The sequence below is a fragment of the Pollachius pollachius genome (assembly GCF_949987615.1).
Source record: "Pollachius pollachius genome assembly, chromosome: 7".
NCBI classification, from domain to species: Eukaryota; Metazoa; Chordata; class Actinopteri; order Gadiformes; family Gadidae; genus Pollachius; species Pollachius pollachius.
In genome coordinates, this window is record NC_136940.1 from 10736340 (window position 1) to 10753373 (window position 17034).

Consider the following 17034-nt stretch of genomic DNA (forward strand, 5'->3'; position numbering starts at 1 on the left):
GGACGACGACTCTGCCTGTGTGTGTGTGTGTGTGTGTGTGTGTGTGTGTGTGTGTGTGTGTGTGTGTGTGTGTGTGTGTGTGTGCGGACGTCCAAAGGAGTTTGGACATGTGGAGTTACTGTGTGTGTGTGTGTGTGTGTGCACGTGTGTAGTGTGGGTGTGTGTGTATGTGTGCGTGTGGCATCCCATTATTGTGTTTGTCTGTGTGGGTAGTCTGTGAGTGTGCTTGGTGTGTACCCTGTGTGTGTGTGTGTGTGTGTGTGTGTGTGTGTGTGTGTGTGTGTGTGTGTGTGTGTGTGTGTGTGTGTGTACTGTGCACGTGTGTGTGAGCGATCCACACCTCCACATAGTCCTTGGCGTGTCCCCAGTCCCGCATGGCTCCCAGGTTGCCCAGGTTGATGCAGTCCTGAAGGCCCAGGTGGATCTTCGCTACCGAACGGGTGATCTTACGGGTCACAAAGTTTGCTCCTGCAGAAGAAAATGACACATGCTCAGTGCTTACAAAATCACATTTCAATAAGCAGAGTACACTACTTATGGGCAAAAGTCAAAGTGCAAAGTACAGTCATGCGTGTGCATACACTAAATCAGAATGACAATGTGATACAGTTGGAATTTAATTGAGAATTGAAATCTAATCATTCATCACGTGCCCACCTTACCGACCGTGGCTCCCCTGGCCACCGAGTAGTTCTTACCCATGCCAACATACGGGACAAATAAGCCTCCGCAGATCAATGCAGTTCATTGCCACCTCCAGCCCAACCAGTGGAACCACACGTTCCCACCAGTGGAACTCTTTTCAAACCATGTCTTAAAACATATCCATTTTCATTTTCCCCTGTTAATTGACAGTCTGGTGTCGACGCTGGGCGACCGGCCCATCCAAACCCACGGGTGGAAGTTCCACGAGAAATTCCTCAGAGAAACAAACAGGGCGCTGCAGATTTTTGTGATGCCGGGACCACCGTGACTCTGCCGGTGCAGGACAATCCGGCCCAGGAACACCGCGGTGCGGATCCGATAGGGGTCTGACAGACAGGCGGCTCTGTGGAGCTCCTGAAACCGAGGGGGGGGCAGAACGTGTGTGATATCATATCCTCGGAAAACAAATTATCTCCTAATGACTTTCTTTCCCGCTGCGCTGATTTGGCAGAGTACTGCGGACGGGTGTCGTGTTCGCCTCTCGCCGTATGCGGGAGAGTGAATGGCGGCCCTTCAAATTGAGAGCAGTCCAATCAAAATACTTCCTTTTTAAAGTTGGGTATTAATGCAGAATATTAAGTTGCCATGATTAATAAAGCTGTGATCTTGGCTTAAAACCGCTAGCGAGGATTTCAACCCGCTTGAGGCAACGTGATCCTGGGCATCAAATGGAAAGAATCATCAAAAGAGAATCACTATTCATAGCACACAAGATGCATCTCCCATAACCTTAGGGGTGACCCGCTCAGAAGTAGAGTTTACACAGGCCAACCTCAAGTCGTCCCGCATAAGCGGAGTATGGCTGTTCTCTGAGAGGCCGCGGTAGCACGGCGGCTGTCTCTATGCTGTATCATCGCACTGACATTGAACAGAGCCTTCGTGTAGACATAGAAAAATCCCATGAAGCCAACCATGCAAATGCACCAAATTTGTAGTAGTCATTTTGTACGAAAGCCACAGCCCCGTGCGGGCTGAGAAAACCCAGACCTGAGAAAGTCAGACCTGCTTATTTTAGAACACACAACATCATGTGTGTTGTTGTGAGTCACATGACCGCATATCAATAAATTGTTTCTATTATCAAAAAAGAAAAGATGTCTCAGCTTGGCATAGGTTCACCGTTGAACGGCTTGCTTTTCTAAACCGTCTCCATTCATCAAAGCGTTCACTTATGTAACGGGTATATCCCGAATGATTATCAGACAACTTTATTAGGAAATAGTATGTGCTCATGAACCGTACATAAACCGCCTCTGGAAAACCCCTCCTGTATCAAGGCAGTCCTGTCCTCGCATGATAATTTTCTCACTCTCTCAATCTTGCTTTTTCTCTCTCTCTCTATCTCTTTCTCTCTCCTTCCTCACAGGCATCTTATAAGACCTGGCAAGCATCATATGTTCTGCTGTAGTCAAATGCTTACAATCAGTCATCTGTCACCGATGCATCTGTGAATGTCATCTCTGCTCTGTGCCAAACCCCCCCCGCCCCCCCAACCCGACAGGTTGCCTTATCAGATCCTTTGGACTGGAGTTATTCATCATTCCAGTTCCACTCACTCTGCATACAGGTGGACACATGTACATACACATGACCCTAAAACAAACGCATTAACCTGGGGAACCAGCACTATGCTTACTCCTTCGCACACACAAGCAGGCACGCATGCAGGCACGCACGCAGGCACGCACGCAGGCACGCACGCACTCCCCCGTCCACATATTCCCCCCCAATACCACATATTACGCTCGGTGGGACAGATCTGCGCAGGGAGACCGTAAAACGGTAACTACAGCTCCCATTGGGTTCCCGCCCGTCCGAGGGGGAAACTCGAGAGCTTCAGGTTAAACGCAGGTTGTCAAAACGGTACCGCGCCGCGCCGTTATGGGGGTGTCGGGATACAGTGGGCCCTCCCAATCAGCAGTTAAGTCCATTATTTTTCCTCTGGCACACCTATGTTCCCCCCCTAGTGAAGCTCACACCTCTGTTTGGAGTGGCTGAGCGCCCCCTGCCTGGCCTAATTGGTGCGGTGTGAAGCTCGGGATAGGCCCTAATGGACGGGTTACCCTGGCCCAGGCACAAAGCCTACTCTGTTACTGGTGCGTGGTGTTAATGTGTTTCCTTTACTGGCAGCAGCGTGGCAAGACGGCCAGGTTGAGGATTGGGGAAGGAGGGAGTGGAGGTTGGGGGAGAGGGGGAGAAGCAAGGCAGGCAGCAGCAGGGTTTGGAGCCCAAAAGAGGGCAGCGATGGCCGTTTCACCTCGCCCGGGGCCCTGCGGAAAGTCCAATAAAACCATGTGCCGTGAAAACCGAGCAGACAGCGGGCGCCCTGCCAGAGACTGACTCTCTCCTTCTCCGTCCTCTCATTCTAACTTAGTCATTTCGGGTTTAATTTCTTGTTCTTTTCCCCCCCTCATGTTTCTCTGCTTCAATTTCATTTCTTTGGCCTGGGACGGCACAGGAAGAAAGTAAAACAAGGGCCGCTCTGGCACTGCACGTACCTCAGCATCGGGGGGAAGTAGAGGGCGGAGGGCGCAAGGAAATATGGGAGCTCTGAGAGGACAAAAAGACTCACCCCAAGGAGTAGCATGTCTGCCCTGACTGGGTGGGGGCTATGTGCATCTGGTGGGTGCTTGAGCTATGACAGATCAGGGACTGATATTGTGCGTATGCTGGTTGCGTTGAGAGGGCAGGGCGGGAGAGGGGTTTGGCCTGGTCACTCAGTCGTTGGGATATTCTGGGCTGCTGTCATTGCCACAGTGCCGTGGGAAGGTGACTTATGAAGTCTGTCTCCAACCTTCGTGACGACCCAGCCTTATTCGTAACCTCAAGATGTCTCTGAGTCATGTGTATTTCTTTGACTGTGTGTGAGTGTATTTCTTTGACAGTGTTTGTGTGTGTGTGTATGTGTGTGTGTGTGTGTGTGTGAATGTTATTTTTTCTTTGTTCATTGCTCAGGACTAAACAGAATATATACAGTCATATTTTGCTTTAATCCTTAATCCATTACTTCTCTAAATTTAGGGACAAACAAGGCGTTCTGTTGACAACCGATGTGTTCTGGTAAATGCTGTTGCCCTCAACGGAGTCAAGTCATCCTTAATGAGAAACAATATAAACTCTCCTCTGTAAGATGCCATGAGAAGTACTTGCCAGACCAGATACCCAAGAGGGGACATTGTTTTCATAGACACATAAATATAAAAGTACCCAAGAATTGATTTAGCCAGAGTTGTCATGGCAATGCTCATGTTACCTCAACATGGGGGTTACGCACCTGTTTTGGAACTCACCCAAAACTGCAAATCCCATAATCCCATACTGTCTTTTGCAAGCCCCAAGGGCTAGAAGATTTGGGGTTCAATCCAAGTGAAAAAGACAGACCTATTTTCCAGCCTCACCCTTTTCACTTTGAACCTTAGATGAATTTGGTCTGCTTGTTTTTAGTTTTTTTTAATGGCACAAAATCAGCCGTTTCTAGCCCACTCTGGCATGCCTGTTATCCCTACTGATTAATGGCTTAAGCGCCTCGCTTGTCAGAAGATTGAATGATTTTGCAGACCATGAATCTTTTCTGGGTCAGGAGTTGGCCAAGTCCCGCCAGGGCCAAAGAACTGTCAATGTCTGCCATCGCCGCGTTGCACAATCCACGTCCCGGGTTGATCTATGAAGCCTTCACCAAGGGGGAATTGTTGCACTTCTTCCAAGAGAGGTCCTGTGCTCAGCCCTGCCAACGCAGTGTCTGTTCACAACTGACATGCTGCTGCCCTCACTTCAGGCTGACTCAGCTGACAGGCAATGTGAAGTGAGAGAGCAACGGGTGGATAGGAGTGATAGATGGGAGGCCTTTGATAAAGCTTGAAAGGCAGGTCAAGAAAGAGAAACTCCTTTTAAATTGTGTTGTAATGTGTTGTGTTGCAATGCAATAAATAGCATTGTATGAAGGTATAAATCAAGAAAGGGTAAATTATGCACTAAATGCCTCATGACGAACTGTTCTCTGAAACTGAACGGGAATAAATTGGGACGATTCTTTGGACAAACGACAATACAAGAAACGCTATACTCTCTTTTTTACACTCTTTGCCAGTCGAAAAGAGAGAATGGAGAGAATGCCCAAAAGTTGGCCCAAGTGTGTTTTGCACCGAATAACCTGCGAATCAACCTAGTGAGTGCCGGTGATGTTAAGAAATGCCCGAGCGTTCTTAAAACGTAGGGTTTGGGGACAGCATTTGAGCATCCCTTACAACTTGCCATCAGCTCATCACCTCAGTAGACCAGATCCGCAGATTGCATGGCAACCTTGCAAACAAAAATAATCTGGGCATGCGAAGGTGAAACCTTGCTCATCCAACCATGACATCTGCAGCCCCAGCCCTAGGCCTCTGAGGCTCAGAGAGTGTAATCGACACAGGGACTGGGTAGGGTCATATGACCCAATAGGAAGAAGAGGAGTAAACACTGCAGGATGTGAAGCATGGAAGCGGAGAAGGATTCTGTCAGCGACTGTCCTCCAAGGTGTCAGACGCTGTATATATACCATGACCAGAGTTCACCTGATGTTTAGACTGCCTTCACTCAGCCTACTTCAAGAATTAAAAGCAAAACCTTGGGTTCTCCGAACTCTTCTTACCCCTTGATGACACACATCCAATAAGTTATTGGTTGGATATGTGAAAAACAACCCCTAAAATATTGGAAAAAATCATATCCCCTTACCAATTCACCAAGTCAATTGACCTTTCAGACCCTATGACTCAATGAGATACAGAAAGACAAAACTAAAGCCTGTGAAAGGCCAGTAAATATATGTTTGTTTAAAGGGGCAGCATTGACATTGGCAGTGCTATTTCAACCTCTCAGTACTGGCTAGTTTTTCTCTCCAAGCATATTGGTATATTATTATATGCTGCAAGCGTGAACCACAGATTTCTGAGAGTGGAGGAGCACTGGGGACTTCCCCATAAACCAGGGGTTTAACATTCTAAAAGCTTGGGGGGCGAAATGGACAGTGGCTATGTAGTAGGAAGGGTGTATTACAGACTTTCACACGCAATTGTATGGTCATAGGTTTGCGATAGTTTAATGTGCATTTTCCATTATTTGAAATTAATCAACCCCAACAATTTTGCTAAATGAGATCTGAAAGCATAGGGATTTACAGGTTGATTGCACACAATGGATAATGCCTATAGTTAGTTTTGGCTGGATACCTGACTGCTGTTTCCAATGATGGCTGGTGGAGTGTTTCATTTATCTTGCCAATATGGTGTAGATTTAGCTAAAGCTAATTCGCCTTATGAGTATCACCGCAAAGCTTGTTTATTATGGCTAAAAGCTAAGCTAGCCAGTACAACAGTATCTGAGGTATGAGTTGGCAGCAAATGCAAGCTTCTGTTTGTAGTTCTACACACTGGATTGGCAACAGGTTATTTTTCCTTTTGACTGATTGATAGTGACTTTTCCCAGTAGAACAATAGGGACCTCCTGTTTATTGGTAGAGCAGTTATGTGTTTACGAGAGTTTCAGGATAAACCCGGGGAACATTCCTGCTGGGATTAAGTCATCCTCAGATCTGACGGACTGAGCGCCTTGTTGGCGTGGATGATAGAGAGCAGACGTTGGTCTTGCTTTCTTCTTCAGATAATTTCCTCCATGGCCCAACCAAATGACCACTAAAGCAGCCAATAGCGCATGGTTTGAAAAACATTCAGCTTCATGGAACTTAAAAAATACACTGAACCCACTGTTTCAGCTGGCATTCGAGCACTATGATATTTAAAAAGAAATGGGTTTTGTGTTGAGGGTTTGAGGAAAGAGGGGGGAGTGTTATCCGGATGGTTGTGACCCTGTCCAACTTTTTGATACTTTTAGTACTGTCATTTTTTAGGAGCGTTATAATGATTATATCCCTCCCTCAGACGCAGACATTAAATAAATCGCTGCTCAGATTGAAATTCACCATCCACACACACTGTAGCGTTATACAGCAAGTGTCACACACATTGTAGTTTTATACTATATGACCGGGAGGCCTAACCCTCACTCGGAAACGGACATTCGATAAATCGCTGGTCGGACGGAGCTTCACCATCCACACACACCGTAGCGTTATACAGCAAATGTCCGAAAAGCTAAACCTTCTCTCGGACGCCGCAGTCAACCGCTGCCCAGACAGAGCTCCAAACGTCCACACAAACCACGCTGCCGGTGCCCCCCTTGGTCATGACGTCTCAGTGCCCCGGAAAAGGCACTCAGACGTCACTAAAAGAATGCCACCTTCGCTCCCAGCAGAGTGGAATGTAATGTTAACATAGTGTATGTTATGTGTTTTGCGGAGATGCTTGCCAACGCAAGCATCTGTCTGTCTGTCTGTCTGTCTGTCTGTCTGTCTGTCTGTGTGCACACAAATCTACTCTGGGATGCATGAAATCATAGCCTTTCTTGCTTGTAGGACTGGGATGCATTAGTGGTGACATCATGGACTTCCTTCACCATTAGTGAGAAATTAAAGGTATACAAAAGTAGGGGGTGGGGCAGCCCAATGATAATGACTGAGCCATTAATGAGTCACTCAGCCACAAATGCATTCACAAAAGCTGATATTTAAATTAAACGGCTGCATGGTAAATAGAGTTGTCACCCCGGTTAACAGCCGTTAATAAAGACATTTCCGTCCGCTCCATTGACGAACAGAAAATTCTCTCTGAGATGTAATTTTGAACATTTTAATGACTTAACTCAGACATGGGCATCATACAGCCCGGGCCTGCATAGTGCTTTAATCCGGGTCCCGCGATGCGCTCACAATTTGGAGGAAAAACACGCCGCCTTTATCTGACCCACGATTCTGCTATTAAAATCAATCCAACCGATGTTGCTGTGCTTGACTCCCTTAAGTCCAGTTTGTACCGCGAAATAGAGGAGAAAAGGATTGTTGCTGGTGCGGACTCACGGATACCCAATGGCCCCCGGATCTTTCTCCTCCGTGTCGCGGTTCAGTCTGGACTTCAGATTGATGTGGAAGTGAAAGACGCAGGGAACGCAATCGTTACGATTCATAATATCCTCCCGAGGCGCATTTCATATTATATATAATATTATATAGATATCTATATATATATTATATTATTTGGACATAGAAATCCAGGACGCCCGCTGGAGCTCCCGGAGTGTTCTAGATTAGAATATTTTATAGAACACGACCAAAAGCTGTGTGCGCCTCCGGATGGTATTATGAATCCTAAACGACTGCGTCGGTTTCTCTGACGTCTATGGTACTTCCGCAACAACTAAAGACTGTCCATGGTTGAGAATGAATTGGCAGAACATAAACATGGCGGTTCCAAGGGGAAGCCTCTCTCAAACTCAGGCGGCCACGCATAACAGAATCGCTTGAAATTCCAGTGATTGTGGACATAACTTACGGACGCACACTGCGGCCGGCTACATAGCTTTACCCAATCAAAATTAAGCAGAGAATATAAATAATAAACAAAAATAGCATTTCTGTTAATATTTGTAACATAATGATTCTTCATTTTGTCTAAATGTATCTCACACAATTTAGTATGAACTTATAATATGGGCTATTTTTTCGTTCCTTGAATATGAAGTTAATGCCGGACACTTCTGATAGGGTGGGCCAGCTGTCAATCATAGTGGCACTGGCCCAAAATAGCCCTTATGTGGCTACGCGCCATCCTCAGAGTAACAAAACAAATTCAAAAAAGAGAAAAGTTCAGGAAAAATGCAGGATGTTATTTTCACATCATTGTTCATTTGCAGAAGTTGGCATTATTATACATGTCCCACGTAGATGGTGATGATACAGACACATCAAATTCCAAAATATTTTGTGAGATGCGTATTCCATGTTGCCCTTTTATATCTTTCAAGCTAACATAGGTGTAATGAAGTCGATCTGCACTTAAATTGTGTTCTATTTTTCTATTTTTTGTTTTCATTCAGTGATGAAGGTCTTCCTCTGGTAGCCTCAAATAAATGTGTTGATTTCAAGCCAGATTGCCTTTAGTCTGTATGTTAATGTATCCTGCACACATACATTTGCTGTTTTGTTAATAGTTATCTATCTTGAAGAGCTAGCCTGTTTGACAGTTGAACAATATGCAGGGTAGTGTAGTAAATGAATCCTTGAAAGTAAATCCAGTTAATGTAATCTTCGAGAAGCCAAGGTCAGATAGGCCTAGCAAAAATAAATGTCAGGCCTTGAAATAGGCTGGCAAGGTCGGGGCAACTGTAAAGCAGCCAAATACATAATTTGCATCAAATTAATTTGTACCATTTAATCGTGTAACTATGTTTAATAGCAATTGTCCAAAGTGTGGCCCTCCTCTTCCCTAACCAGTGATGCCAGTAACGCGTTACTGGCCTCTGACCACTTTTTTCCGTAACGAGTAATCTAACGCATTACTATTTCCAAACCAGTAATCAGATTAAAGTTACTCATCAAAGTCACTGTGCGTTACTATTTTTTTACCTGATCAACGATTGGCATTGAGAGCGATGGAGTGTGTGTGTGTCTGTCTGTCTGTCTGTCTGTCTGTCTGTTTGTGTGAGAGTGCGTGTGTGTGTGAAGCGTAAGTCTCCAAAGACTTCAATCTATCAGAGGCGAGCGTCGACCTTGACTCTCCAGAGTCCGCGCCACCAGTTGTTATTAGCGGCGGAATTAGTCGCACGGTGCTGCGTGCGTGCGGTGATCGCCCCGTAAAGTGCGCAGTGATATTTTGTCTACGCATTAAAAGTTGGCGGAAGTCGTTGAAAGCCGTGTGTCATTGTGTGCACCCAGGGCCGTAGCAACAAATTCTGGGCCCTGTATACAAGAGGTACATTGTTGACGGGGGGGAAGACCAGTTGATGAAGACCAGTTGTTGACCGGTGGGAGAACAATTGTTAACGGGGGGGAAGCAATTTTGGACAACAGGGGGGGGGATGTTAGTATTGGCAAAAACTGAGTAATCAGTAAAGTAACTATTACTATTAGTTACCACTAGTTACTATTTTAAAGAGTAACTAGTAATCAGTAATCAGATTACTTTTTCAAGGTAACTGGGGCAACACTGCCCCTAACTTAACTAATGTACTTCAGCTTAATATAGATCCAATATATAACATCATAGAGGTTTTTGAGGTACAGTCCGGTATTCAGAAGTGAGTGACAGTCGCAGCCTCCCTTCTATATTGTGGCAGTGGTGGGGTCATGGTTGACACTGGGGGCCGGGGTAAACATTGGCCTTTCCTGCCAACGCAAGCACCACACTGGGGTTGTTGAAGACATTCATGGGACATCTGGCCATATCAGAGCACGGCGTTCCTGTTTTATGAGCAACAACAGCCTTAACTCTCAGACTATTAGACGTGTCAAAAGCAAAACATGAAATGGCCGACTTGATAAATGCTGACTAAGGAGACGAGTAAAAGGAATAGTGAGATTGAAGAGCGAAAAAAGAGGGAAGGAGGCAGAGGAAGAGGGAGAGAGAGAAAACGAGAGACAGAGAGAAAGAGAGTGATAGAGAGGAGCAAAGAGAGAAGAGGGAGAGAGAGGGAGAAAGAGGGAAGGCAGACCATGGGAGAAAATCTAACAAAAGACAGAAAAGCAGTGAGAACGCTAAAGGAAAACAAGATGGGGGCTGACCAAAATAAGGATAATAACAGGTTGTGGGTGGGCAGCGTTTCTCAACCTTATAAGGTCATAACATTTACATGTGGACATAACCATCTGTGCTCCTCCTCTCTGAATCAGAGGAGGTCGAGCACTGAAACATAGCTTTTGCAACTCAATTAATCCGACGTTGTGGCCCGATTTAACGCCATCATATACATTCTCCCGTAGACCAAGTGGCCTCTCTTATCAAACTCCTTTTTCGTGTATAGCAACGTTGAACCGTGGCTCCTTTCGCCATTCTCCCTGTGGATTCACCTTTGCAAGGTTATGGCTGGGAGCTACACCAGTGCCTACCCCAAAATATCTGTGGTAACCCATTAGGATTTACTGGCTGCCCTCTGACACCATCTGGGGTCGTGACCAGGGCCTTCATTAGGGGATAAATCATAAACACCTGAGTTGAGTGACCTGGGCACAGTGCTGATTCCGGAGCCATGTGGAACTCATTTGGGTCAGCGTGACGTGTAAATCGGGTTAAGCCAGCGGCCGTGGCCCTCGGGGCTCGCAGCACATATTAAAAACCTCACCACAAGTCTGCCCCGACGGATCACTATGTGGCAGCATTGTCTGTGAGAGATGAAGCCACGATGGCAAGTCGGTGTGTGTATGTGTGTGTGTGTGTGAGTGTGTGTGTGTGTGTGTGTGTGTGTGTGTTTGGTTGTGTACCCCACTACGTGTTTCTGTGCGAGAATGTGTGTGTGTGTGTGTGTGTGTGTGTGTGTGTGTGTGTGTGTGTGTGTGTGTGTGTGTGTGTGTGTGTGCAAGAATGTGTGTGTGTGTGTGTGTGTCTGTGTGTGAATGTGTATGCAAGAATGTGTGTGCAAGAATGTGTGTGTGTGTGTATGTGTATGTCTGTGTGTGTGTGTGTGTGTGTGTGTGTGTGTGTGTGTGTGTGTGTGTGTGTGTGTGTGTGTGTGTGTGTGTGCGTGTGTGTATGTGTGTGTGTGTGTAAGCAAGGGTTCAGGGGTACAAGTGAGGAAGGTTGTACTATCCTGAAAGACACTGTGATTCCTGGATGAGTAGAAGCTGTACAGATGCAGAGACGAGTCTTACCTCTCCTGGGGCTCTCGTGGTTGAAGAGGATTCCGTTGACAGCAAACATGTTGTAGGCCTCGCGGAAGTTCACCACGATCCAGTAGGCATACAGTTTAGCAGCGCCTAAACGAGAATCACAGTTCTACATGATATAAATTCTACATTGTGTACATCTTAGCAAAGACGGAGCACAACGACGAAGAATAGCATTACAAATTAACGTTTACTTTCTACTCAAAATAAAATGTTTAGGATAGTACTGTTCTAGGTGATCAAACCATCATAACCGTCTCACCTGGCTTCATTTAAATATCTGTAACCCAAATCATTTGGCAAAATTGCTTCCTTGCATTAATTTTCCCTTACACCATTTAGCGTTTGTGCCTGATGAAATAAATGAAATATATAGGAAATGGATGTTTTAATGACTAGCGCCTATGATGGTTTGCTAAGCAAAATCGTTTTTGTTCTTTAAAGATTTGAAGGACGAAATGAAAGGCTAGAGATCTATATTCAGGTGTATCTCAGGTTTCCAGCCCAGGCTGTGTAGTGCCACCCCCAGGAGTTCTGATATAGCATAGCAGGCTACTGGACCGCAGAGTACTTTGTGCCCGACGCTGTGCGTGGCGTGCGTCTCCAACCTCGCTTTAGTAAATAGAGGAACAGCTACTGCTCATCATGGTATGTTCCTCCCATCCCATGTCAGAGCGCTGACGGACGGGGAAAGTGTGAGTGACGAGAACATTCAGACGACACGGGGCAAGAAACCTGATCTCACACACACACTTGTGTGCGTGCGTGAGTATCGGTGTTCATGCAGGCATCAGTGTGCGTGTGCCTGCATGTGTGTGTGAATGTGCGGCTGTGTGCCTCTGCGAATTGTATGTGTGCATGTGCTTGTGCGTGTGGGTGTGTGCATGTGCGTGCTCGTGAGTGCTGAAAGTGAGTGCCGTGGATATAAAGGTGTCTTTGTTACAGTGAGAGCCACTCCAGTCTTCAGTGAGACGTTCGGCCTCAGGCGTGAAGAAAGCTCACACTCTCCCTCTGCACTTAAGCCTCCTTCTACACAAATGCACACGAGTGTGCACATTTATCTTTGCATAAATCTTAAACTATTGCATGTTGCCAAATGAGGAAATACAAACAGGATTGACGGATCTTGATGTTTTGCGTGCAACAACATTTTGGTGTGCGTACACCAAAGGACTGAGGACGGGTCTCTCCGTCCTCAGTCCTCCATCTTACCATAAGGCGAACGTGGGTAGAAGGGCGTGGTCTCCTTCTGGGGGATCTCCTGCACTTTGCCATACAGCTCACTGGTGGAGGCCTGGTAGAAGCGCACGCTGTTGGTCAGGCCGCACGTCTTGATGGCGTCCAGCAGCCGCAGCGTGCCCACGCCGTCCACGTTGGCCGTGTACTCGGCCAGGTCGAAGGAGATCTTGAGGTGGGACGGGGGAGGGAAAGGGAAGGGAGGGGAGGGAGGTGGAAGAGGAAAAGAGTGTGGAAGAGGGAGAGAGAGGGTAAGATGTCGGAACACTGTGTTTGGGTTATTAGGAACACATGCTATTCATTCCGTAGAGCCCACTTGACAAGAAAGAAAAATGGAGTGCATTATATGGAAAGGGGGGGAAAAGCGAACACACCCACCCACACACGTCTCGACACGAGCAATGTATTGATAACATATTTATTCTGCGGATAAGAGCCCCCCCCCCCACCCACCTACCCCCAGCTGACAAGATCAATAAAGGTCCTTGTCTCCAGTCAGTGTTGTGCTGCTGAATAGGAAGGCTGGGGGTAAGAGCAGTGGTTCTGGGGATGAGTGGGGTGTTGAGTCTTGAGTCCCTCAACGCTCATTACAATGGGCATACCTCAAACTTAGACCTCCCACTCCCAGAATGCCTTTCACTAGTATTGTGGCGATGTACTTCATAAACAGAGGGGGGAAATTGCATTGTGTGAGACGGCATCCTTGTCTCTTGAGCTAGCGACTTAATACACTAAAGCTAATAGTGTGCAGTGTGTGTGTGTGTGTGCGTGTGTGCGTGCGTGCGTGCGTGCGTGCGTGCGTGCGTGCGTGCGTGCGTGCGTGCGTGCGTGCGTGCGTGCGTGCGTGCGTGCGTGCGTGCGCGTACACAAGCATAAACTCTGGCTCCACAGCAAACGTGAAGCTTTAAAGCAGTCTCGGCATGCCAGGGGCGTGCGGATGGGGCCCTCGCCTGTGACCAGGGAGACGGTTCGAGCCCTTTAGTACTTCCACGCCAACTCTGCGCACACACACCCGCCCGCCGCTGGATAAAGAGCCCCTTATTCAACCCCGGGACCCTCTGAACACTGGGTCTCTGTTCCCCCTGCATGGGCTGTGCACATACGTTGTTGAGCATGTATGCAGGTCCCTCACTGAAACACCAGGTCAATCTACCCTACTCTATACGAGGGTTCTCAATGAACAAAACACATATGGATACATTTCATATGTTTTTATCGACAAAGCTTTCTAAAGCTGAGCCCCCAGTGCTGAACACTTGGTTTGATATAAGCTGCTAACCTGCCTCCGATCGGTTGTACTCCCTTTGCCCTTAGTGTGCTTTCTTGCAACCCAGCTCCTTACACATACGCTACTTAGGATGTACCTTGTGACGGCTCCTCGAAGAGCATGTGTTAGGGGGGGTGAAAATGTTGGCCCTGATTGGCTGTATGTGAGGAGGGAGGCTGGACAAACACCTCCTCCTGGTCAGTCCCAATACACACCTCCTATTGCCTCACCAGTGTTTTAGAATAGGGCTGTTGGATGTGAAAGTATTTATTATCATGGTGTTTGTAGAGAAACGTTGCATAAAACTCTCTGCGTATTACCGAGTTTACTCATTTAATGTCGATTACATACATTTACAAGAGGATCAATAATAATCAATTGCATAAATCCGAAAAAAATATATGGTAATACTTTTTTATAGTAGTATAGTATATATAGTATAGTATAGTGGTTATTTAATCAAATGAGGTGTAGTTATATTTTAGTGTCTGCGTATCTTATTGCCTCCCCACCACCCATATCCATCCCTAAAACAAAATTACTCTTATAAACTGACCCCCCCAACACTGACAAAATTTGTCTAGCTGCCTAGAAATTGCCAATATCTGCCAGGACTGTACTGGACTAGACTGAGGGGCCCCAGAACCTACCCCTCTGACATACACACACACAGACAGACACGCACATATCTGGTCTTTAATCTGTCAGTTACAGAATTAAAGACAATGGAGGAATTTAGGCATTTTGTTTGATTTAAGTTGTCAAGGCGTACTGGACCCTTCCCCTCTCAGCTGCTTTTGATACCTGCTTTTGATGTGTGTGTGTGTGTGTGTGTGTGTGTGTGTGTGTGTGTGTGTGTGTGTGTGTGTGTGTGTGTGTGTGTGTTGATTTTATTCTGCATGGTGGTGTAATATATACATATAGCATTAGGGGTTTTGGCAAGTCTAAATATGACAGCATGGGGGCTGTCAGCCTTCCAACCAGCAAGTGATCAAGAAGCGATCTAAGAGAAAAAGCAGACGCAAGTAGGCCCAGTCACCTTCCAGATTAAACCTCACAACTACATCACTGGCTCCAAACACCAAACATACAAACAATGACGAAAGCTCCATTGCAAGTTTATATCAGATGTAGTTTGCACAGCCAGGCTCTGATAGCCTGTGGGCATGACTCTCCAACACCAAAGCTGTAAGCACATCTTGAGCATCATTAAATACTGATGAATGGGGGTAAATGTAAATGTATCACACCACAGAGCACAGGCCAAAGAGGGATAGATAACACACACACATCCAAAACCTATCCATTAACCTCTGGGTAAACAACTCATTCATCACGATTACAGGCAACGTTGTCAAGGAGCAAACCTTATGCAGGTTCTTTCCGCCCACAGACTGCCAAATAGGGTTAGCGAGCGAGCGACAACCTAATAAAGGGAAAGAGATGCACACACAGTAAACTAAGAAGAAAGACCATCAACATTTTGTGTGGTTCACATGGGTTAAGCTGATCTCCATTTCGATTTCGACAGGTCCCGTTTGACAGTGGTATTTCCTGAAAGAGTTATTAAGGCTTTAATAACACTGACTCTTAGCCATAGACTACTGAAGGGCGGCCATTAATTCCTGCCCTCAATCTTCCAAATATGGATTATTATTTATTTTTGCTGCTGGCTGAAGAAAAACCCAAGCAATGGTGGCACCCGTAAGGGGAAATTGAATCACAAACACTTTGACCAGTTGGCTAGACCGAATGATTTACATTGCCTTGGAATGGGGAGAGGGAATATTTTACAGTAAACTATCAAAGCTAATGGGAAAAAATACCTAGCATCTAGGGATGTTGAAACGCATTGAAAACAATGATGGAGGAAGCTTGGTTTGGACCTTTTGGATGCTATAATTCTCTGCAGCGCCCACACCCTTTTGCTTCTGTACGTTTCAAGCGAGCGGCTGGGGCCTGAGCTGAGTTGCTGTATGCAGGCCCAGGCTAAAGACACGCACCGCACATAGCTCTGTCTCTGTCATCGCCGTAGCGCTCAGTGGTGAGGAAACAACACAAGGGCAATCTCTCTCCCCGGCTTCCAGTGCCGTCTTGTCAAAACCGTGTCATGCACAGAAACACACACCTGTTAGAAAAACAAAGTGCTATTTTTTTCCAGGAGGTCTGCCAATTTGCCTCTCCATGGGACCCAGACACAACACAACACATGTGTGTGTGTGTGTGTGTGTGTGTGTATGTGCATGTGGTCGGTGTTCCCAGTAGGAACTAAGTGTTCATCGATTGTATCACAACACCCACAACAGTTTGGACCAGTGCCAAAGGGAAAAGTTAACACTGCCGCCACACACATATGTGAGCACATTGCTAGTATTCACTTGCTAAACAATGCTTGTAACACATCAACTCTACCCCCCCCCCAAAAAAAAAGGTATTTGTTGTTAATACACCGACAACAAAATCATCTTAGATAATGCAAATAAGATGAAAGTAACACAACCGTGTGAATAAGAAGCAGAGCCATTTCAAACATTTAATGAGGTGTGTTCTATGATATTCAGTAGGGTGTGGTGAGACAGGCGCCCCACATCCTAGGACAAGACAGCAACTTTGTTGTGATCTGGATTACAATTAAAAAAAATGTATCACGAGTTCAGTGACAGCTATTCCACCGTGGATGAAGAACACAGGCAAAACACATTTTTAGAGAGATTTTTTACATATAAATCTACAATATATTGCATGTTTTATATTTCTGATACGTGTATTATTGTACTTTATCGTTATTAGTATGTTACTCTGGTTTATTTCAACAATGTACTTGCGTGTGCTTTTTCCTGCTCTAGCCAGAGATACCTTTGCCACCCCCATCTCTCCAACCTTGAATGGACTACTATCAACTGCAGTATTGCCAAATGCTGGGCAAAAAATCTGTTTGCTACGACACTGCGCAAGGATAACAGGAGCTGATAGCAAGATAATAATGTATGGATCCTCTCGCTAAATGACCAATTCCTCCCAGTCTGAATATTCCAGAAACACGACTTAAGCTTTGACTAAAGTAAGCATGGCATCT

The 17034-nt window shown here is 46.1% G+C and overlaps 1 protein-coding gene across 1 annotated transcript in view; it reads right to left on the reverse strand.

Moving 5' to 3' along the window:
- Positions 1-17034, reverse strand: part of gmds (GDP-mannose 4,6-dehydratase) — a 121298-nt gene that overhangs the window by 66828 nt on the left and 37436 nt on the right. Inside the window, exons 5-7 of the mRNA XM_079739188.1 lie at positions 12668-12860; positions 11441-11545; positions 341-468 (exon numbers count right to left, since the gene is read on the reverse strand). Of these exons, the coding sequence (XP_079595314.1) occupies positions 341-468; positions 11441-11545; positions 12668-12860 (426 nt within the window). The remainder of the gene's footprint in view (positions 1-340; positions 469-11440; positions 11546-12667; positions 12861-17034) is intronic.